The sequence below is a fragment of the Dendrobates tinctorius genome, unplaced genomic scaffold (assembly GCF_039654945.1).
Source record: "Dendrobates tinctorius isolate UK_male_01 unplaced genomic scaffold, ASM3965494v1 ptg000116l, whole genome shotgun sequence".
In the NCBI taxonomy this organism is placed as follows: domain Eukaryota; kingdom Metazoa; phylum Chordata; class Amphibia; order Anura; family Dendrobatidae; genus Dendrobates; species Dendrobates tinctorius.
Window position 1 is genome coordinate 2,014,995 of NW_027361784.1, and position 23,677 is coordinate 2,038,671.

Below are 23,677 nucleotides of genomic sequence, written 5' to 3' on the forward strand. Positions count from 1 at the left end.
AATGAGGCGGTGGTTGGGAAGGTGGAGCAATCGCTGCAGCTTCTGCATACGAATGGAGTGTACAGGCGACCGGCGGATGTGCGCGCACAGTCTTCGCACCTTATGAAGCAGGGCTGTTAACTCCGGATAATTTTTGAGGAAGCACTGCACCACCAGGTTCAAGGTGTGAGCCAAGCAAGGTATGTGGCTGAGTTTTGAAAGGGCTATGGCTGCCACAAAATTACGGCCGTTATCACTAACTACCTTGCCTGCCTCAAGATGTACACTGCCCAGCCATGACTCAGTTTGTCGCTTCAAGTACTCGGCCAGCACCTCGGCGGTGTGTCTGTCGCCCAAACACATCATCTGCAACACAGCCTGCTGACGCTTTCCACTAGCTGCTCGATAGGGGGACACCTCGTGTGCAACAGTGGCAGCTGCAGATGGAGTGCTCGTACGACTGCGCTCTGTGGACGAGCTTTCGCTTCTGGAGGAGGAGGAGGGTGGAACGCCTACAGCCAACTGTTTCCTATACCGTGGGCTAGGCAGCACTGTCCCACCACCGCTGTCCCCTGTGCACCCTGCATCCACCACATTAACCCAGTGCGCAGTGATGGACACGTAACAGCCCTGGCCATGCCGACTGGCCCATGCATCAGTTGTGAGGTGCACCTTTCCACTCACTGACTGCTTGAGTGCATGGACAATGCGGTCTTTCACATGATGGTGGAGGGCTGGGATGGCTTTGCGAGAGAAGAAGTGGCGACTGGGTAGGTCATAGCGTGGTACTGCATAGGCCATGAGTTCGCGGAAAGCTGCGCTTTCCACCAACCGATAGGGCATCATCTCAATCGAGATTAGTTTGGCAATGTGGGCGTTCAAACCCAGTGTACGCGGATGAGAGACTGAGTACTTTCTTGACCTACTCATAGTGTCTGGGAGGGTGAGCTGGACTTGAGAGCTGCATAGGGTAGAAGTAGCGGTGGACAGGGCGGACTGAGAGAGGGTTGATGATGGTGATGGAGTTGGTGTTCTTTCTGATGGCCTAGATTCAGTATTTCGTTGATATAACAGTGGGATTCCCTGACTGCTGTGGCCTTGCAACGACACCTCAACATTTGCTGCTGTGCTAACCGGTGGGCTTACAGTGGGGGAAACAATGTAGTGTTGCTGACTACCTTCTTTGTGATCAGTTGCACATGTGGCACTTGAGGTTTGGTGTTGTGTCCACGCTTTCAAGTGCATGGTGGTTAAATGTCTAAGCATGCAACTGGTATTCAAATTTTTCAGATTTTTCCCTCGGCTAAAGGTCTTTGCACACTTCTTACAGATAACCTTGGCCTGATCATGAGGATTTTGTTCAAAAAAGTGCCACACTGCACTCTTCCTACTTTGGCAGACATTTTGCGGCCTAGTACGCTGTGATCTTTTGACCCTCTGGACAAGCTGTCCAGCAACTCTTTTGATTTTTGGAACCTGTCTTTGGAGTGCTCCGGGCCTGCCAGATAACAGCTGTTGCGATGTCGATGTCTGCTGTGGATGCTCCTCATCTGAGCTATTGGAAGCAGCACCCTCTTCCCCCAATGGATGCCAATCTGGGTCAACAACTGGGTCATCCATCACCTCCTCTTCAATGTCATGTGCACCTTCCTCTGTGTCACCGTGTATGGTGGTATAGTGTGCGGGAAGGGGCACCTGAGTCTCATCAGGGTCAGAATCAGGCTCTGTACACTGCGAGGACAATGTAGTGCTCTGAGTGAATGTACCAGCAGAATCATCTATCAGCGGCTGTGCATCAGTGCACTCCATGTCAGATTCATCTTGGCCTGGGTAATTCACCATTTCACTTGATAATCCAGGCATGGTATGTGAAAACAGCTCCATGGAGTAATCAGTAGTATGGCCTGCGTCATCCTTCAATCTTGGTTGTGGTGAAGGACACAAGGAAAGGTGTGGTTCATGAACATGAGCCTCCAATGACGACTCAGTGCTTTTACTTTTTACAACTTCAGAAGAGGAGGCGATAGAGCTGGAGGCTGTCAGCAATGTAAGACAAAACTTTTTCCTGATGCTCTGGCTTTAAAAGCGGTTTGCCAACTCCTAGAAAACTAAGCCTTCGAAGCCTTATGGAGCCAGACGATGACGCAGGCTCAACACCTCCTGCATTCGGTCCTATTTTGCTTTTGCCACTACCATCAGATCCACCACCAACACCATCATTACCAGCTGCCAACCCCCGCCCAATTCCACGGCCTCTTCCACCAGCCTTCCTCATTTTTGGTAGAAATGTAGACAAAATCCAACAAACTATATAGTAATGTAAAACAAGGTACAAGGTGTCTATAGGACAGGGGAGATTTAGATTTTCTGCACACACTAGTGGACACTGGACACTTTTGGATTGTGTGAGGCCCACTGAAAATCAGAGCGCTATGTCACAGGCTCGATGGCACAGGTGTGAAAAAAGTGACTACAGGATAAGGGAGATTTTGAATTTCTGTGAGATTTTGAATTTCTGCAGACACTTATGGACACTGGACACTTGGATTGTGTGAGGCCCACTGAATATCACAGCGCTATGTCACAGGCTCGATGCAGCAGGTGTGAAAAAAGTGACTACAGGATAAGGGAGATTTTTAATTTCTGCAGACACTTGTGGACACTGGACACTTGGATTGTGTGAGGCCCACTGAATATCACAGTGCTATGTCACAGGCTCGATGGCACAGGTGTGAAAAAAGTGACTACAGGATAAGGGAGATTTTGAATTTCTGCAGACACTTGTGGACACTGGACACTTGGATTGTGTGAGGCCCACTGAATATCACAGTGCTATGTCACAGGCTCGATGGCACAGGTGTGAAAAAAGTGACTGCAGGATAAGGGAGATTTTGAATTTCTGCAGACACTTGTTGACATTGGACACTTGGATTGTGTGAGGCCCACTGAATATCACAGTGCTATGTCACAGGCTCGATGCAGCAGGTGTGAAAAAAGTGACTACAGGATAAGGGAGATTTTGAATTTCTGCAGACACTTGTGCACACTGGACACTTGGATTGTGTGAGGCCCACTGAATATCACAGCGCTATGTCACAGGCTCGATGGCACAGGTGTGAAAAAAGTGACTACAGGATAAGGGAGATTTTGAATTTCTGCAGACAGTTGTGGACACTGGACACTTGGATTGTGTGAGGCCCACTGAATATCACAGTGCTATGTCACAGGCTCGATGGCACAGGTGTGAAAAAAGTGACTACAGGATAAGGGAGATTTTGAATTTCTGTGAGATTTTGAATTTCTGCAGACACTTGTGGGCACTGGACACTTGGATTGTGTGAGGCCCACTGAATATCACAGTGCTATGTCACAGGCTCGATGGCACAGGTGTGAAAAAAGTGACTACAGGATAAGGGAGATTTTGAATTTCTGCAGACACTTGTGGACACTGGACACTTGGATTGTGTGAGGCCCACTGAATATCACAGCGCTATGTCACAGGCTCGATGGCACAGGTGTGAAAAAAGTGACTACAGGATAAGGGAGATTTTGAATTTCTGCAGACACTTGTGGACACTGGACACTTTTGGATTGTGTGAGGCCCAATGAATATCAGAGCGCTATGTCACAGGCTCGATGCAGCAGGTGTGAAAAAAGTGACTACAGGATAAGGGAGATTTTGAATTTCTGCAGACACTGGACACTTTTGGATTGTGTGAGGCCCACTGAATATCAGAGCGCTATGTCACAGGCTCGATGCAGCAGGTGTGAAAAAAGTGACTACAGGATAAGGGAGATTTTGAATTTCTGCAGACACTTGTGGACACTGGACACTTTTGGATTGTGTGAGGCCCACTGAATATCACAGCGCTATGTCACAGGCTCGATGCAGCAGGTGTGAAAAAAGTGACTACAGGATAAGGGAGATTTTGAATTTCTGCAGACACTGGACACTTTTGGATTGTGTGAGGCCCAATGAATATCAGAGCGCTATGTCACAGGCTCGATGCAGCAGGTGTGAAAAAAGTGACTACAGGATAAGGGAGATTTTGAATTTCTGCAGACACTGGACACTTTTGGATTGTGTGAGGCCCAATGAATATCAGAGCGCTATGTCACAGGCTCGATGCAGCAGGTGTGAAAAAAGTGACTACAGGATAAGGGAGATTTTAAATTTCTGCAGACACTTGTGGACACTGGACACTTGGATTGTGTGAGGCCCACTGAATATCACAGCGCTATGTCACAGGCTCGATGCAGCAGGTGTGAAAAAAGTGACTACAGGATAAGGGAGATTTTGAATTTCTGCAGACACTTGTGGACACTGGACACTTTTGGATTGTGTGAGGCCCACTGAATATCAGAGCGCTATGTCACAGGCTCGATGGCACAGGTGTGAAAAAAGTGAATTGTAGAATTGGGCAGAATAGGAATCTCCCTAGAGTGTAGGTCTGTAAGAACGGAACAAGTACTCCACCGTGACACACAGATAGCTTCACTGTGGCTGTGATAACAGCTGTTACACGGTACTGTGTGAGGAGCGTACACCGCTGTATGGTGTGAATAAATGCACGCTCAGTACCTTAGCAGGACAAAAAAAAATTGGGATTGCTTTTAAAAAAGCAGTTTGCAGAGCAGTGGGGAAACAGCAATGCAGCTGTCAGGAAGCCTTAGAAGGCAGCCTAACAACCAACACCGCTGATCCACCACAATATAGCCTCCCCTTGCACTGCACACACAGTGACTGGTGTGTTGCACAGGCAAAATCGCTAGCAGCAGAAGCAGTTTTTTTGTCTTCTTCCCTGCCTAACGCTCTCCCTACAGAATCAGCAACCTCTCCCTATGCTAAGATCGTCAGAAGTAAGATGGCGGTCGGCGTGCACGCCCTTTTATAACCCCTGTGACGCCCACCAAAGCAAGCCAATCACTTGCATGCCCTTCTGAAAGTTGGTGGCGACCCCTGCCTATGTCATCACGTTGCCCACAGTGTCCGTGGATCCTGATTGGCTGAAAAAGAGCGCTAAACAAACTTTTGAAACGCGACTTTGGCGCGTAAGTCGCCGACCTCATCCTAGGGTCGGGTTTCGTTTCATGAAACCCGACTTTGCCAAAAGTCGGCGATTTTTGAAATTGTTCGACCCGTTTCGCTCAACTCTAATTGAGAGCTATAATTTTTCCGTATTTTGACCCACAGAGTCATGTGAGGTCTTATTTTTTGCGGGACGAGTTGGCGTTTTTATTGGTACCAGTATCGGGCATGTGACATCTTTTGATCGCTTTTTATTCCGATTTTTGGGACGCAGATTGAACAAAAACCAGCGTTTCATAAATTTATTTTCGGGGGTGCGTTTACACCGTTCCGCGTGCGGTAAAATTGATAAAGCGCTTTTATTCTTCGGGTCAGTACGGTTACAGCAATGCCTCATTTAGGTCGTTTTTTATGTTTTGGCGCTTTTATGCAATGAAAACAATTTTATATAAAAAATTCTTTTTGCATCGCTTTATTCTGCGAGCTATAACTTTTATTTTTTTGCCGATGATGCTGTATGGCGACTTGTTTTTTGCGGGACAAGATGACGTTTTCAGTGGTACCATGCATTATTTATATGCGTCTTTTTGATCGCGCGTTATTGCACTTTTTGTTTGACGGTATGATAAATCATTTTTTGCTTAGTTTTTTATTTTTTAAGGGGTTCGCTAAAAGGGTTAACTAGTGGGACAGTTTTATAGGACGGGTCGTTACGGACGCGGCGATACCAAATGTGTACTTTTATTGTTTTTTTTTATTTCCAAAAAATGAATTTATTAGGGAATTTTTTTTTATTTAGCGATTTTTAAAAAATTATTTTTACACTTTTTTTTTTTTTTTAACTTTATTACATTGTCCCAGGGGGGACATAACTGTCATGTGACAGATCGCTGATCTGTCACATCACAGATCACTGTGACAGATCAGCGATCTGTCACAGGCAGTGCAGCAGGCTTCCTCATGCCTGCGCTTTGCAGGCACTGAGGAAGCCGGCTCTCTGCAGGCCCTCGAAGGTCCCCGTCGCCATCTTGGATTCGGGGACCTGCACATTGCGCTGCTGTGGGGGGCTCAGGGAAGCACGGAGGGAGCCCCCTCCCTGCCGATGCTTCCCTTTAACCCCTGGTATACCGCGATCATGTTTGATCGCGGTGTGCAAGGGGTTAACGTGTCAGGGGCGGACCGTGACCGCCCCTGACACATTGTGCCGGGTGTCAGCTGTGATAATCAGCTGACACCTGGCCGCGATCAGCGGCGCTCACCACGTGGGCGCCGCTGATCGCTGTGACGTACTATCCCGTCCCTGGGAATTAAGTCCCAGGGCACATGGACGGGATAGTACGTCACATGACAGAAAGGGGCTAATCATTGAATTAAAAGGTACTTTTTAGGGTATGTGCACACGGAGTTTTTTGAATCTGCGGATTTTGTAGTAAAAACCACAGATAAATCCGCAGGACTAAAGTCCTGCAGTTTATCACCTCATAATGGATGAGGTGTGAAATCGCAGTGTTTCTGCACTAAAGAATTGACATGCTGCGGATTGTAAACCGCGGAAAAATCCGCATGTGCACAGCGTTTTCCAGTTTACCATTGAAAACAATGGTACTGTACAACGCACCTAAATCTGCTGCAGACCCGCAGCTGCAGAAACACTGCGCATCTGCAGCAGAATCCGCACCGTGTGCACGTTTTTTCCTTTCTTTGGTTTGCGTGTTTGACCCTATTAATTCTTCTAGAGGTTTTCTAGGAGTAGAATCATCTCAAGGAGGATCACAAGGAAATGGACAGCATGTGACTTAAATATGAGTGTCTGAGCAAAGAGTCTGAATACTTTTGACCATGTGATATTTCAGTTTTTCTTTTTTAATAAATTTGCAAACATTACTATATTTCTGTTTTTTTTTCCAGTCAAGGTGGGGGTGCAGAGTGTACATTAATGAGAAAAAAAAATGAACTTTTTTGAATTTACCAATTGGCTGCAATGAAACAGAGTGAAAAATTTAAAAGGGTCTGAATACTTTCCGCACCCGCTGTACATTTAATAAAGAATATTATCTTGATGTGGTAATAAAAAAAATACGGTCCGATCACCAATGATACAAAATTATTCTTTATTTCTTAAAAGTGTATAAAGTACAACATGAAATACTGTGCAAAAATATGAAATAGTCACAGAAATGCCCCCTCAGGTCGTACAGTAAATTAGAGCTTTACAGTGTACATTGCTCTCTGTACCTACAGTAATCGCAGGTGGCAATTGGTTTTTAAGGGTTTTTTTTGGTATATAGCCCACTGGATGCCATTAGATGTAGAAAATAGGTACACGAACATACAATATCATGAAGGTCTTAAATATTACCTCTATACAAAGCAACGTCCACATCTTCACAGACATTTGTGACCAAAGTGCAGTTAAAAAAAAACAAAAAAAAAAAAAAAATCAACAAAAACGAAGTCAAGTGAAAAATAAAAAAGATGCACTTTAAGCAACTGAAACCTGCAGCTTTGGCTCTTAATCTAGTACATCAAATTAAGTAGTAAAGGATGTAATAAACATTTTAGAGGAGCTGGAAATGTTACCTATGCCCCCAAAAAGATGTTATGCTGTCAGTGACAATAAGCACATGTAGGCTCGCACGCATGTATTTCTGATAAATACATATATGCAAATAATGCTACATAGAAGTAACAGACCTCAAAATTTCCTGACATTAAGTATAGTCAGGGATTTTATTTTATTTTTTTTGCATCAGGTATCCCGTGACTGAGGCAAAACTTCCAGTGTTCACACACACATAGGTATAGGATGGAGAAACTGAATCTGGACAAACTTCCCCGGGTGCTAGATGCAATACACATATATGAAGGGAATGGATTTGTACAGGTTGCATTTAACTCCACTCAAATGTGAGTAACACATTGGGGAATTGCACTATAGAAACAGTGCAAAAAAAAAAAAAAAGAGACGAGAAAAAAAATCTCACATCCTGTAAAAAATAATTTTATAGATTTGTTTTTGCGTCAGAAATAGAGGCCACAAGTGAATGAGGCCAAGTGTGATACCACACAAAGCCCATGGACAAGAGTGACGCCATTTCTGGTGGGGGGGGACATTTTTTTTCTATGTCTAGACAATCCCTTACGATTTTACGGTCTTTCAAAGTAACTACCATACCGACTAGAGTTAAGCAGGTAAGAGTTGCAGTACTGCGACCTATTTGTACCAGAACTGCAAACATCTTCGAATGCTAACTTCCTGAGATTACTAGGCACTTGCAATGTCATAATGTTGCATCACGACACGTTTCAGACTTGGTATAAGGGACATGTCGTAACGAAGGCCTAGTAAATCACAGGAGTCACTCTGGATCTGCAGAAGCTCACCCTGCCCTAGTAACGGACGTGAACGCCGGATCAGGGTCACTCTTTTTTTGGCTCACCTCGGAACAGATCCAGATCTGCTTTGTAAGACTAGACCGGTCAATCTCAAAAAACCACTTCAGCTTCCCGGGATCTTTACCTTAGTGCATAGTTATCTGAATGGAATGGCATCAAGATACCCGTGAACTTGGGTTAACTCCTATTCCTGCATTGCCAAAAGAGGCAAAACTATGCAAACAAACAATAGAAATAGAACTCTCCTTTAAATTAAATATCCTGCATTTTTTTTTTGGTGAACTGGAGATCTCGTAAAATATGTATCATTCCTGAGAATAAACATTACACACAACAAAAAGTATGTTTTGTGTTTTCACCACTACGGTCTCTACAAATACCTAGGAATAGCGTCATTATCAGGTTAGTATATCCGGTGTATATTAACTATTTTTTCTATTTAACTAGAAGTGTTAGTAAGTCGGGCACTGGTTACTAGTCAGTGTGGGCTCTGGGTAGCCGTGTGTTATGTCAGCAGATGAGTAACCAGTGCGGTATGTCAGGGTAAGTAATCTTCACCGAGCTGACATAACGTTGCAAGCAGTATACATATTTACGCCTGGTATCTCCCTGGTTACATTGTGTTCTTGATAGCTCTGCACAAAACTATCTGCACTTGGACATATTTTAAACAATGCAGAAAAAGACATATATAGGAACCAGAGTCCTCGTCAAAGTCTACCATTCTTTCACGGACCGCGCTTTCCTTCTGAAGAAAGGTGGTTCGACCCAGACTCAACATCCATAACGGCGAGGATGTGATCTTTCATCATGGTTGACACCATGACCACTTTTACTCCCGAGAGATGCAAGCTCTGCAGGTGCCTTCACTGGACAGGCGCTGAGGCCTGTGGCATGGCCACATCACTAAGCCTGCTCACTTCCATCTGCCAGGTAGGAAGTTTTTTTGTTGATAGATGGCGCCGTGTATGCTTGGTCAGGTGATCGCTGCGCATGAACCGACGGTCACACTTTGGACACGCGAACTTCTTCTCTCCGGTGTGCGTTCGACGGTGCCGAGATAGTTCATCCGAGCGGGCAAACTTTCTCTCGCAGCCTTCCCAACTACAGCTGAAGGGTTTTTCTCCTGTGAGAAAACAAAGAAGAGAATTAAACAAGCTGAATACAAGGAGGAGCAGAGATTTTTAGCAAATGCACAAAAAAAACTTATCTTAGAGCGGGTTGTCCAGTCCAAATCAATAAGTCTGCAGTCACTCTGTGTGACTGCAGACTATGCATTGGCGGGGATTTGGCTTGCCGGTTGCAGACCCGGTACCGGTGGGTATGTATGAGTGGGCGCGGCATCACTCTCCATAGACTTGTAAGGAGCGAGGCCGCGCCCTGACAAGTGTATGGTGAGCGAGGCAGCACTCACTGGCTGGTGGTATGCATAACTCATACCTTTCAGTCCCTGGTCGGAAACTGGCAAGTTCCCAGTTTGACTGCAGACTTATTGATTTGAACTGGACAGCCCCTTTAAAGTCAGATTAAAAGGAGCAGTTCCATCAGGATGACCAGTCCTAATGCCTTAATTAACCATACTCAACTCCCAACATTTAAGGCCATGTTCAGACAAGCTTACTTCACAGTCAGCAAATCCCGAACTGACCGAGGGTCTACCGACCTGAATCTACAGCCTCATATGTGGTCAATCTGGGCATTGCGGTCAGTCTGAACCCGGCCAAAGAAAAAGTGGAGAGTCACTGCAAAGCGCGGTTCCCTCAGAAGGACTCACTGTATCTGGTTTCCTATTCATATGTATTGGTATCCTGTAACATCTAAGTTATGCAATTTCCAACAGCAATACCAACTAATTGACAGGAGGTTCAGAAAGGACAACCCATTTAAAAAGTAGTTTCCCTGGATTTAAAAAAAAAAAAAAAAAAAAAATGGATGCTTTCTAAGGCTGGTGTCTCACTTGCAACTGCAATGCAAGAAACTCACGCGAGTCTCTCGCCTCAATACCCGGCACTGCCGCTAGAGGGTCGGACTGGAGCGTTCAGCTGCATAGAAACACATGCAGCCGCACACTCCATTCCCGAGTGCCGGCAGCAGTGCCAGGAATGAGGCGAGAGACTTACACGAGTTTCTCGCATTGCAGTTGCAAGTGTGACCCCGGCCTTACAGAAACAGCGCCAACCTTTGACAATGGCTTGTGCATGGTATGGCAGCTCAGCTCCATTCACTTCGATGGAAAGAAATCAGCCATGTTTTCCTAATCATGGACAACCCCTCTAACACGGTGGTTTAATTTTTCAGCGAATGTCAATTTTTTTCATCCAACTTAGAAATGTATTAACTGAAAACACGAATGTAGATTATACATTATTTTTTTGTACAACAAAGAAGTGCAATCGCCACAGACTACTTTTTCTTTTTGTTGTTGATTTCTGAAATACTCTATGCTGCTGTGAGCACTATAGTAATTTTGGTAAACTAAACCTATCCACGTCCACAAAGTTAATGACCATAGTATAGTACCCACGAAAAATGAAGGACACTTGAGACTGTCATCTTACCTGTATGAGTTCTCATATGCGCTTTCAGATGTGAGCTCTTGAAGTAAGTCTTGCCGCACCCGGACTGGCTGCAGATATGACTTCTAATTCGAGAGGTGTCGAGATGCAAGGAGACCTTTCCATCTGAAGGTGCAATGCCTGGCGCTGGTGCAATTGGCGAAAGTCGATGACCGCTGGACAATACAGTCTTTGTACCCTGCACTATAGGCTGGGGCATTACAAACATCACTGCCCCTTTTGGCACTTGCGCGCCCATGTAAAACAAAGGCTGCATGACTGCCGGAGACTGGGCAGGAGTGTTCGCGACTACTGTCGTCATCATAGAGTTGCTAGAAGAGAAGGGAACCATTTGACACAAGACGGGCACCTGTGACATGGCATTGGCAGGTAATGGTGTGGACACAAGCAGTGGTGGGGATGGCATTTGCATTGGAATAATGCGGGCATCAGAATTTGCTTTGCCAGTGCAATTTATGGCACTGTTTGGGGAGTTTTTATGTGCAGGAAAGACAAAGGGTTCTGTCTGCGTTTCTGACTTGATCTGTTCAGACTTTTCACCGATTGGCACTACAATGCCAGGCGAAGCTTTCGGCTGAATATTGCACTTTGGACGTTCACAATTCTTTGGCGAGACTGGATGTTGATCGTAGAGCTGAGCATCCGCAGTATGGCGGATGACGCTGGTCACCTGGGCTTTCGGTTGGGTTGGGCCTGGATTACTTTGGGCCATGCCAGCTGTAGACCTGATTATCTCAGTAGTCGGTACTGAATATGGAGAGGTAATGCCGGGGGAATGAGACATTTCGAATTCAGACGGGCTGTACGGTGGGGTGAGGCACTGAAAAGGCACAAAAGGAACAATAAGTGCATCTGACAAGTCCAAAAAAAAAAAAAAAAATAGCGTAATTAAATGTAAAAATTCTTTATCTTTTTAATCAGAAATTTTCCTTTTTTTTTTTTTTTAATCTATTTTATATGTGAGTTCATCTGTTTGTTAAAAAAATTGCAAAATGTTTGCAGAAATATTTTATGTATGGCTAAAATGATCAGTGGAAAATGCTGTAATTTGCACAAAAAAGATTAAAGACAGAAATATATACATTTTTGCAAAATAAAAAAAATGCTGTAAGAGACATCTTGAAAAATATCAATGAATACTACAAGGTTGAAGAAAAAAAAAAAATAAAAAAAAAAAAAAAGTAACTTGATGACGCAAGGCCCTATATCCATATAGTCTCACAATCAAATTTCTGCACACTTACAAAGGCCGGCATGACGCCGCTGCTAAACTCCGCCGTCGTCGTCAGGTTATCTTCTCCCTCCGAGAGGTCAGATGCCGGAGTGATCGGTCTCAAATCAGTGTAGCTTTTGGACGCCGACTTCCAGCGGTTGCTCATGTACATAAGAGCCTCCACAGCTTCAAAGTCAACCTTTTCTGGAGCAGATTTCCAGGAAGAGCTACCATAGGTATAGTTTACAAGAACTTCCATTTTATCCATCTGTTATAAAAAGAGAAAAAGTCATATTTACTTGTATGATAATAGCTTTAATATTAATCAATAATTGTAATGACGGTTTTGCCACATGGCCATGCTCACTCCATGATTTCCGCTTAGGCTGTGTTCACACGGGGCGGGGTTATGTTGCGATTTGGTATTTTATTGTGAAAATGTCAAAGAATTGCAATTGTTTCTATACAATCCATACAACCCCTCCCCACCAAGGCTGTCCTGGAGTTTCACTTTTCTGTTCGTATGAGGAGTTTTTTGGCCATTTTTTTTTCCCGCCCTGAAGCGTTTCCTGAACACTACAAAATACAACCAAACAACAACTCCGTGTGAACACCGGACACACGGCACAAAACGTACAGTACCATCATTTTTGCAATTGGATTTCATTAAAACTTTTGCTCCCTACACCCTCTGCGTTGCTCTATTACTGGCTGCAGAGAGTCATCTGGGAGTCTGTCAGCGAGCTCCTTCTGACACTTATGGGAGACTCCTCCCAGATGATGTATGGCCTCATATCACAACAAACTACACTGCTCACAAAAACTTAGGGATATTTGGCTTTCGTGCACAATTTATGGAAAGCGTAAAAAGTTTACACTACGGTGATATTTTATCATGAAGGTAGGGTATGCACGTAGCAGTAATGGTGATTCCCTTGAAGGCTCGTCTGGTGACACCAGTGGCACAGCGCACTCACTGACGTCTCCAACATCGCTGGCGGCCATCCTTTCTGCGCAGCGTGACTCGCCTTTAGTTGATGAACAGCGCTGTCGCCCACCGCTCCCTCCGTATTAAGAGAACAAAAAGTTGGGTAAAAATTACTGAAACATTGAACACTTGGACGGGGGCATCCAAACGTTTAGGGAAGATCACAATAAGTTCACCTGAAAAGGTTAGCGGGGATGTTAGGGTCATCCTGAAACCCAAATATCCCTTTTTTAATGTGCCAGGAAACAAAGAACCCAGAAGAGCCAAACTGGTGCAAAATTTTAAATAAAACCCAATTGCAAAAAAACATAATTTTAGCCCTAAATACACACCGTGGACAGACCACAATGCGCGCTGGACGGTGCCCTTGCCACTGTAACCGTGCAATGCCCTGCACTATTACACCAGGGCTGGTCTACGCTCGCTGAGCGTTTATCAGTTGCCTCACATGCACTTGTGTGTGGTATTGGGACTGTTCATAGTACATGTATCTGCCACGTACAGTAACGTCCTCATACTGCAGCTGTACAGAGCTCATTACTGGCAGGGCATGCTGGGACTTGTAGTTTTGCCTTTGCCTACGCCCTGCTGACCATTTGGGAGGGTCCCTACGAGCACACTTGGTCACCTGCTCCAGTTATTATTACAGTTCTTTTTCACCCCTACCCCCGGCCTAGTGGGCGAGCGGCCAGCCCCGGTCATGTGTGTGCGGAGACGGCACGTCAGCCTTTGTGTTGTTCTCTCACACACCACACGCCTTCCTCTCCCCCTCAGTTACACAAACACACAGCCGCAGCCAATCAAACGCCTACGACGACGCCCATTGGCTACAAATGTCTACTAGGTCGCACTGCGATTGGCCAGCGGTCTCCGGGGCGTACACGTGAAGGAAGCGTGATCAGCTGCTGCCTTACAACCCTGAGGAAACGTGAACTCCGGGACCCGCCGCTCAGTCACCCTTCACCTAGTTTCTGTCAGAGCGCGTCCCCGGCTCCCCGCCGCGCGTGCACGCGGTACACATACACAGTGCACACACACACACACGCGCGCGCCGCCGACCGCGCTGTTATTATCCCTGGTAATGTCCGCACAGCCGCGGCCACACTGCCCTGTACATCGGCGACTGAGGCGCAGGAAACATCACGTGATCACCGGACCGGCTGCAAACACTGCATTATCAGCGACCTATGGCTGTGACACTACAACGCCCAGCATGTCCTCGGGATTCAAAGCACCTAATCCAACGCGTGCACTCGCCATCTACTAGTACTAGCAGCGCATCATCCCCGAGTGTCTGGGCAGCACCACAACTCCCAGCATGCCCGGAGACTGCAAAACATCACATGATCCAGTGCATGCAGTGCCCCCTCCCCACCCAACATCTACCATCACCCACCCCAGGAGGCTGTGGCAGGACTACAACTCCCAGCATGTCCTGCAAGCTGCAAACCATCAACTAAAATGCAAGCAATAGTCACTAGTACCAGAAGTAAGTGCCCCCCTTCCAAAAGCAGCATCATCGCCCCATCCTAGGATGCTGTGACAGGACTACAACGCCCATCATGTCCTGGAGATTGCAAAACATCAGATCCAATCCGTGCCTTAGTTACTACTATCATAAGTAAGTAACCCCCCCTCACAATAGCACCATCTCCAATCACCCTACTAGGGCAAGAACCACAACTCCCAGCATGTCCAGAAGTTTACAAAACATCAGATCCAATCCGTGCACTAGTTACTACTATCATAAGCAAGTGCCCCCCTTCCTCTCCCTTTGCAATCTCACCGCCATCATCACTTTACCCCACCCCAGGAGTCTCTGGTAGGACTACAACTCCCAGCATATGACTTGAAGGCTGCAATACATCGCACAGGCGCTGTGTACCAAGGGGGGATGGTTCATTAGAAGTAAGTGCCCCCCTAACACCATCACTGCCCCAATGTGTAGCTCCCAGTACAGTAGGTGCCGGCACTCACCTCGCTGTGATGGGCTCTGTGCTCGGTGCTGGGCTGCTCTGTACACAGCTGCTCCATTCACTACTGCTGCTGCTCATGGAACGTAGACCCAGGCGGGGAAAGCCCTCAGCCAATCAGCGACAAAGGTGTGTAAAGCGGCAGCCAATGAGAATCCAGTCTGCACGTGATCAGCTGCTGCCAAGCGGCGTGGTCGTGCTGTAGTCAGTGCGTGGTCCAGAGCGGCCGGGAAGTCCCATAGTGATGCCGCACATCCCCGGCATCCTCCACTCATCCAGTGGCAGGAGGAGGGGACGGGCGGGGAGGCAGGGTGACTAATCGTCACGTCTCCCACACTGCTCACTCTCCTTCCCTTCCCCCTCCTTCCCACCAAGCTATGCGATCGCTGCAGCCTTTGTTCTCCGGGGGCATCAGGGGCGATGGTATATGATGATACAGGGACACATGTGAGATTTGTTTGTTTTTTTCTTCACCTAACATTCCATAAGGGGTTAATCTCATTAATATTAAATGGGTAAAAAAGCAAAATGTTCGTCAAAATTAGTAACTTTGCCATTTACTTGTCAAAAATGCAGAGGGCGATTTTTTTTTAAAAAAGATTCAGTTAATTGCCGCTTGTTGCCTAGGTGACCGGCCACTTTCTTACCGGTGGGGTGGAGCGCAGCGCTTATAAGGCTACGTTCCCACTACGAGCTTTCCATGTAGGCTTTCTGCCGCGATCACTCGCGTTTCTGCCTCTGCGGTTTGTGTCGCTGATGTCAGTCTCTGAATAAAGCTGCGTTGTTTAGAGTCTTTGTAGTATTTTGCTTTCGCTGACCCATACTGACATACCTTGTAGGTGCGGGTTACGTGCGTTTTTTTTAATATCTACTGATTTTCTGCATCTTATGTAAATCTATGAGGGGGAATCTTCACAGAAAACTCCGCATACCCGCCGGCTGCGGATGTGAAAAACGCTCTGCTGGTGAGTGACCGCAGCGCCAGAAAGCCCAGCGGGCGGGAGATGTCTATAAATCCCATTCACTTTGCGGGAACTGTAAGACGTTGAGTTTTTGACAAGGAAAACGCAATAAAAGCTCCTCATGGGCACACGGCCTAAGGCCGGGGTCACACTTGCGAATACAATGCGAGAATCTCGCGCCTCAATACCCGACACTGCCGCCGGCACTCGGGACCAGAGAGTGCAGCTACATGTATTTCTATGCAGCTGGACGCTCCGGTCCCAGCGCCGGCGGCAGTGCCGGGTACTGAGGCGCGAGACTCGTGCCTGCTTCTCACATTGCACTCGCAAGTGTGACCCCGGCCTAAGACTCCAAGACAGCGGTGATCAGAAGCTGGCCTGATGTCCGGATGTGCTGTGCGGCGGGCCGGCGGCCCCCTCCATTCTATGGATGTCCGGATGTGCTGTGCGGCGGGCCGGCGGCCCCCTCCATTCTATGGATGTCCGGATGTGCTGTGCGGTGGGCCGGCGGCCCCCTCCATTCTATGGATGTCCGGATGTGCTCTGCGGCGGGCCGGCGCCCCCCTCCATTCTATGGATGTCCGGATGTGCTGTGCGGCGGGCCGGCGGCCCCCTCCATTCTATGGATGTCCGGATGTGCTGTGCGGTGGGCCGGCGGCCCCCTCCATTCTATGGATGTCCGGATGTGCTGTGCGGCGGGCCGGCGGCCCCCTCCATTCTATGGATGTCCGGATGTGCTGTGCGGCGGGCCGGCGGCCCCCTCCATTCTATGGATGTCCGGATGTGCTGTGCGGTGGGCCGGCGGCCCCCTCCATTCTATGGATGTCCGGATGTGCTGTGCGGCGGGCCGGCGCCCCCCTCCATTCTATGCCCCCTCCGTGCTACGATGCCGATGCATCTTCCCTTGGAGCCATGAGAGTCAAATGGAGTTCCTGGCGCGCGGCGGTGATTGGCTGAACTCTCCTCACGCTGACGCCATTCTTCACCGGTGGGGTCCTGTATATACCGCGCCTGGCAGCCTTCCGAAAAAAAATGGGAAAAATCCCGAACCAAGCTTGTTTCTGTACATTGAAGTTGAAAGTGCAGATCGCAGTTATAGCCAGTGACCGTCTACTCTTCCGACTCAGTAAAGCCTCATCTAGACGTTCCCGTCTCACCTCCGTACCAGGCTTTCTTTACACTGAGCAGAGCGGAGTCGGTGTTCAGGGTGCACAGAGGCAGTGAACATTTGATGGCTGCACTCTACTTAGTAAAAAAAAAAAATGGTGAAAAAATCCATTTTGAATGACCCCTTCACCTTCTTTCTTCACTTTTTAAAATAAAATGAAAAAACATTTGATATCACCACTTCCGTAAATGTCCGGTCCATCAAAACATAACGTTCACCTGTACAGTAAATGCTATGAATGGGAAAATAATGATCAATGAGGAAGGGGAGAAAAGAACAGGGGGAGAGGTCGGCACACCTATGTTTAAAAAAAAAAAAAGGCAAAACTATTCTATGTACCCCAAGATGGTATTAATAAAAATATCAGCGCGCCACAAAAAAAAACAAACAAGGTTAATCATATCTCTGTCGATAGAAAAATAATAATAGCTTTCCAAAAATAGTGCACCAAAGACAATTTTTTTAAACTTTTTCCACATTTGACATCACTGTAATCATACTGACTGGGAAAAGTATGATTCCATTACCATTCCATTTTTGTCATACAAGGAATCCTGGAAATAATCACCCCCCCAAAAAAAAAATAAAAATATATATATATACACAGTAAATGAAAATGAGGAATTGCATTTATTAATATGTAAAAATATATTTTTTCAGTTGTTGAGATTTTGGGGGCATGATCCATTCCTTTTTTAGATTGGTAGTTTGGACATCCATGTTGGAATCAGGGAGCATCCTTCGGGCACAATAGGGAGAGACCTGAGTAGTCCAGAGTGGGCACAACTAATTCCGTCCGTGACCTGTAGATTGACAAGTCTGTCCTATATCAATAGATATACACAGGAGAGACTTGTCAATCTACTTGAGAATCCGGCCAGGGGGCTGCATCGGACTAATTGGAGCTCTCCCTATCCTCCCTGACCGGCTTTTCAATACCATGTTTTCTCTCTAAAGTCGCAGCCAAACTCCGATTCGATTACCTACCGCCCCTATGGTTCAGGCAGCATGAATGTAATGACTCATTGGAGCGTCTTTACTCTAGGCGAGTCCGCAGGAAATCTTGTGCACACTCTCAATTTTTCACATCCTCGATTGCAATCACTTTTACATAAAAAAAAGTCGAAGTAGAACAAAAGAGGTGGCGCTCACCAGAGTAAAATCCAAACTTTATTGGTCAAGTTTCTTTAAAACATCTTCGGCAGGCGGGTGACCCGTAGAAGCGCAACTCAGCGGGAAACGGCCGTCGTCCTTGCACTCCTTTGCCCCCCCGCCTGCCGAAGATGTTTTAATGTAACTTGACCAATAAAGTTTGGATTTTACTCTGGTGAGCGCCACCTCTTTTGTTTTACTTGGACTGTTCGACTGTGCTTTTCATGGTGTGCACCCGAAGATTCAGCGTTTTTATGCCTGCGGTATTTCTCATCAGCTGAAGCTGTTAGCTCTCATGAGCCATCGGTGATGCTCGGTATTTTCTATTTTGTGGCTTTTACATAAAAACCTTTCTAAAGACCGGGAACCTGTTTATATTGGTTCTTCATAAAAGCTTTTTTTTTTTCTTTACTTACCATATTTATTTTTCGTTTTAAACATTTTCCAAAATGACCCTGGCTGTACATGGAGTAATGGAGACGCGGAAGAAAATGTTCCTGCACCCTGTGACCCCTCGTATCAGTGTATGGACGATGACATATTTTGCCTCTGATGTCCATGAGATAAAATGATTTGTGGAAGGCCGTGTAAAAACTGGAAAGAAACCGCCGATCTGACAATTACCGGGGAATAAATTGGCGCAAACACTGAATTCACAGGAGAGCAACAGAAATCATCAGAATGGATGGGCCGCCATCGGTCTGTGACCCGATTTGTTGTAAGTGTCCACATGACGTCTTGCAGTGTTTCTTTACTGCATTTATTGGATATTGTGTGATGTACAGTAAGTGCTACACTTCCAAGAATCCTGGGCACCGGAGCAAGTGAGGAAAGGAGTTTTCCAGGGGAAGGGGGTTAAAGCAAACCTGTCATCAGGATTTTGCACCGTAAACTACAGACACTGCATATAATATCGAAGGGTAAGAAACAAAGATCCATCAAAATGTCGCCAGCGGCGCATGCGCAGTAGCATCTATTGCTTGCCGATAGATGCGGCACAGTAGCATTTTTCACTTGCCGATAGATGCTATTGTGCATACAGCGCCGCCATTTTGCTGGAGAAAAAAAAGTGGCTGCAGCAAAATGGCGCCGGCGGCCCTTGCTCAGTAGCATCAAGATGATGAATTATTTCAGCAAGCGCTTTCCCTTTTCTCTGCCTTTGTGTGCATTTGCTAGGTGTGATTATTGCAGCTCAGTCACAGCGTAATAAATTGGTTGTGCTCAGTATTGGAGCCGGAACCTTACTCAAAAACTGTATTAAAAAAAAATAAAATCTTAACATACCCTTAGTGCTGACCACACAGCAGAATGATTGCTGCAAAGTATCAGTAAAGTAAGAGCTGAAAATCTAAATTCTAGGGCAGGATAAAAATTGTGCTTCAGCTGCTCAAAAAGGATCTAATTCTCGGACACAGTATAATAAACCCATCAGTTCTAACCCCTTCCTGACAGCCATTATTTTTTTTTTTTAAGCATAACTCAATTTTTCTAAAGGCATTTACAATGATGAAATTGCATCACCAAGAAGGAAAAGTCATAGAATTATGGAAATCACAGGACAGACAGACAAGTTAATGACATGCAAATGGTGAAAAATTGGAAATTAAAATTTAGATACATCTCGATTTATTCAGTAACGAGTATGAGCAATGCGTGGAGAAAAAACCCCGCACTTACAGCCTTGTCTCCTATCAATGAGGTAATTAATGGTTGTCTGAGGAATTCAAGCAAATCATCAAGATCCACTGCTGGCAGCTTACTTTACAATTGCCAACCAATGACGTCGCAGGCGTGCTCGATGGGAAACAAGTCCAGAGATGCCGCAGACTGTGGTAGTATGTGTAGACCATGCAGGCGTCAACAACATGTGGTCTGGGGTCTTGTAGAAAAATGGCTCCTGCGACACTTTGGAGAAATGGCCGTACCACCGGTTCCATGACAAAATCAATGTAATGCCAAGTGGTTAGTGTACCTGGAATGAAGGCTAAAGGGGTCTGGCTGCTGTACATTATGCCATCACATACCGTTATCCTGGGAGTAGGACTGGTGTACCATTCATTTGTAAAGCTCTCTTTATGGTGTTGCCCACATGGTCTCAATGGATTCAGTGAATAGCGTAGAGAGATTCCATTCTGTCCTGCAAGTGAAGCTGGTCCGAGGAATGTCTGTACCCTGACCATGAAATATCGTCCGTTTACCTACACTTACAGTACCTGACCATTCAACCCAATATCAGAATAAATTGTGCATGGTCATTTATTTGATCGAAATCAGTCGTGAGGTAAATCCATAGTTGTTACGTAGGTTGAAAAAAGACCTGGGTCCATCAAGTTCAACCTTTCTCCACCAATTGTACATTTTGTCACTAATTTATCTACAACCCACCCATATGTTTCAGAATCACTTTGGATTTTCCATTCGGATTGTTTGGAAGAAAAATCTGCAGCAGTTTACAGTAGCAGCAATGTATATAAATGGCCGACGCTTCTGTAAGGTTGAAGTTAGAAAAAAAACAAAACCTTAAACAATTTTTACCATTTTTGTTTCTGTTTCTATGCCAGTCAGAGGCTGTAGAAGTCACACGCGGCAAAACGTTACCCCATTATTATTTATATAGCACCATTGATTTCATGGTGCTGTACATGAGAAGGGGTTACATATCAAACACAAATATAAGTTACAAGGAGCAAACAAACAATGACAGACTGGTACAGAGGAAGAGGACCCTGCCCTTGTGGGCTGATAATGGGGAAGGAGACAGAAGGTTGGGGGTTTGCAACAGTGCTGGTGGTGGTGAGGGAGCAGGGGGCTATGGCAGGCTGTGGTGAGGTGGCAGCGGGGTTATTACAGGCTGTACGCTTTCTTGAAGGGAGGCATTTTCAAGTTCCATCTGAAAGTTCCGAAACTGGCGGATAATCAGACGGGTTGGGGCACAGAATTCCAGATGATGTGGGACGCTCGGGAGAAGTCTTGGAGGCGATTGGGTGAGGAACGAATAAGTGTGGAGGAGAGAAGGAGGTCTTGGGAGGACCGGAGATTACGTGTTGGTGTTAGGAATCTGGTTTCTACCATGCCTATGCAGGAATCCAGATTCTCACATCTATCTCCAGAGGCTAAGTCCTTTGTTCCATCTTCTGAGCATGCTCACGGGACGAGCTCTCATTGGAGTTCGGGAGTCAGGTGCTCAGGTCCCGCTCCAGATCCTACTGGCTCCTTTTGGAGACCTGGAGAATTCCGGAAGGTCCCGTACGCTATAAAAAGTGCGCATGGCCGTTCCACCATGCGCTAGTATTTTCATACTGCTGCTGTGTGTATGGTGATGGATGCTTGGACTGGTGACTGACTTATTAAGAAACCCCTTCCCTCTGATAATACGTCTGTGTGTGTGTGGGATTCAGCCGGTAGCAGCGCTAGCGCCAGCGCGCTCAAGCTCCATCTGTCTCAGCAGCTAGCGTCCTGCATCGCGCTTGCGACTTAGCGGAGCAGCAGCAGTCCTGCCGGGCGTTCGCAGTTGCGACGCCACGCAACTTATTTCACGGTAGGTCTAGACGGAGTAGTCCTGACGTCTAAGGCTACTCCTGTGACCTTTAATAACCGTGTCTGCTTCGCTGGGGTCTGTGACCTAGAACAGACTCAGCGGTTTTGTATGCTTTATGCTCGCAGCTCTGTGAACATAACAGAGCTTGCTTTAGTGCACTGGGTGCAGTTAAACCCTGTGCACATTACCGCCATAGTGCTCTTCCTCTCTTGGCAGCGTTTTTTCCAACCACCGCACGGTGGACCCCGAGTGGCGAAGGCACTTTATTTTTTATTTAGTGTCTTCCGCCACTCCTAACATAATACTATCGCCAGGGTCTGGCTGGAGATGGCAGAACAGCAGCAACTTCTACAGTGTGTGCGACAGCTCGAGGCTCGCTTGGCTACCCTTGAGAGGGCTCTCGCAGCTTCGCAGGCCACAGTTACTGCTGTACAGGCACTCACAGATGCGGTCGGGCGTATGTCCATGTCCACCCTTGCGCTGACAGTTACCCGCCTCCCATTGCCCGATAAATACTCTGGGGATGGCGCCTCCTGCAGGGGTTTCATCAGCCAGTGCTCAATACACCTGGAGCTGCTGGCTGCGCAATTTCCTACAGAGCGGGCCAAGGTAGCCTTTATTATTTCTTTACTGTCGGGCAAGGCGTTGGAGTGGGCTACACCCCTGTGGGAGCCTGGTGACCCCGAGATCCGGACCGCTGCTCACTTGCTAACAGCCATCAAGCAAGTTTTTCTCGGTTCCCGGGTCACCCATGACACCTCTCTTCAGTTGTTGGCCTTGTCTCAGGGATCCCTATCGGTTAGCCAGTACGCCGTCCGTTTTCGGACACTGGCGTCCAAGTTGGAGTGGTCCGACAAGGCATTAATTCCTGTTTTCTGGAGAGGTTTAGCAGAGCACGTTAGCGATGCTCTCTCCACTAGAGAGATTCCTACCTCTCTAGAGGAGCTTATTTCCATCTCCTCCCGTATCGACCTCCGTTTTTCGGAGCGTGGTATGGAGCGGGCTCACTCCAAACGGAGAGGTACTCAGGCTCCCCACTTTTTTGAGCCTCTGGAGCGGCCCGAGCCAGAGGTTCTACCTCCCGAGTCCATGGAGGTGTCTCGCGCCATTTCTGAGACACGTCCGGCTCAAGAGTCCATATGCGGTTGTCACCATCTACATGCTGCTTCCCAGGAAGACAGCGCCCCGCAATGGTCTGACTGTGAGTCGGTAGGCGAGACTTTTTTCCCTCCTCGCCAGCGGCCAAAAATTCTTGCGTGGGCACACGCCTCCAATGCGGACGGCCACCGTGGTTATATGCAGACCATGAAGTCTCTGGCCGGATCGTATTGGTGGCCTCACAGGGCTCGGAACGTGAAAAAATTCATTCGGGCATGCACCTTATGTGCTCGGGACAGTCTTCCCGAACGGAGTGTGGCGACGGCTGTCGACACACGGCGGTGTTCTCCTAAAACTCCCGATCCCAATATCTCCCAGGTATCCCTCCTGACACCTGGCGACCTGACCTCTGCTGATACCGTCCGTATGTCCCGGTTTTCAGTTTCACCTACCAGTTCATCAGGCTCGCTTTTGGGCGAGTCTGAGGTCTGTGACACTGTCGGGCACAGGCTGGTGGATCGGAGGGTTCAGGGAGGAGGGGGCCCTAGGAGGGGGGGTAATGTTAGGAATCTGGTTTCTACCATGCCTATGCAGGAATCCAGATT

The 23,677-nt window shown here is 47.0% G+C and overlaps 1 protein-coding gene across 6 annotated transcripts; it reads right to left on the minus strand.

The window, feature by feature from the left end:
• Window positions 1-7,100: 7,100 nt before the first annotated feature.
• KLF10 (KLF transcription factor 10) lies at window positions 7,101-15,495 on the minus strand. Of its 6 annotated transcripts, none has more exons than XM_073590093.1 (4): window positions 15,159-15,495; window positions 12,225-12,461; window positions 10,963-11,800; window positions 7,101-9,530 (listed from the first exon to the last, which is right to left on the minus strand). In XM_073590093.1, exons 1-4 carry the CDS (start codon window positions 15,213-15,215, stop codon window positions 9,271-9,273), a joined length of 1,392 nt encoding a protein of 463 aa, XP_073446194.1. In that variant the 5' UTR covers window positions 15,216-15,495; the 3' UTR covers window positions 7,101-9,270. The 6 variants fall into 6 exon arrangements, with proteins under 6 accessions (XP_073446194.1, XP_073446195.1, XP_073446198.1 ...); XM_073590094.1 differs by lacking the exon at window positions 15,159-15,495 and adding an exon at window positions 13,848-14,182; XM_073590097.1 differs by lacking the exon at window positions 15,159-15,495 and adding an exon at window positions 13,810-14,093.
• Between the last annotated feature and the right edge of the window lie 8,182 nt (window positions 15,496-23,677).

Excerpts from the sequence above, each read along its gene's own strand:
- KLF10 (XM_073590093.1), bottom strand. The coding sequence starts at position 15,215 with ATGGAGCAGCTGTGTACAGAGCAGCCCAGCACCGAGCACAGAGCCCAT. Across the intron at positions 12,462-15,158 it reads ACAGAGCCCATCACAGCGAG|ATGGATAAAATGGAAGTTCT; the intron begins GTGAGTGCCGGC and ends TTTTTATAACAG. Across the intron at positions 11,801-12,224 it reads GCGGCGTCATGCCGGCCTTT|TGCCTCACCCCACCGTACAG; the intron begins GTAAGTGTGCAG and ends GTGCCTTTTCAG.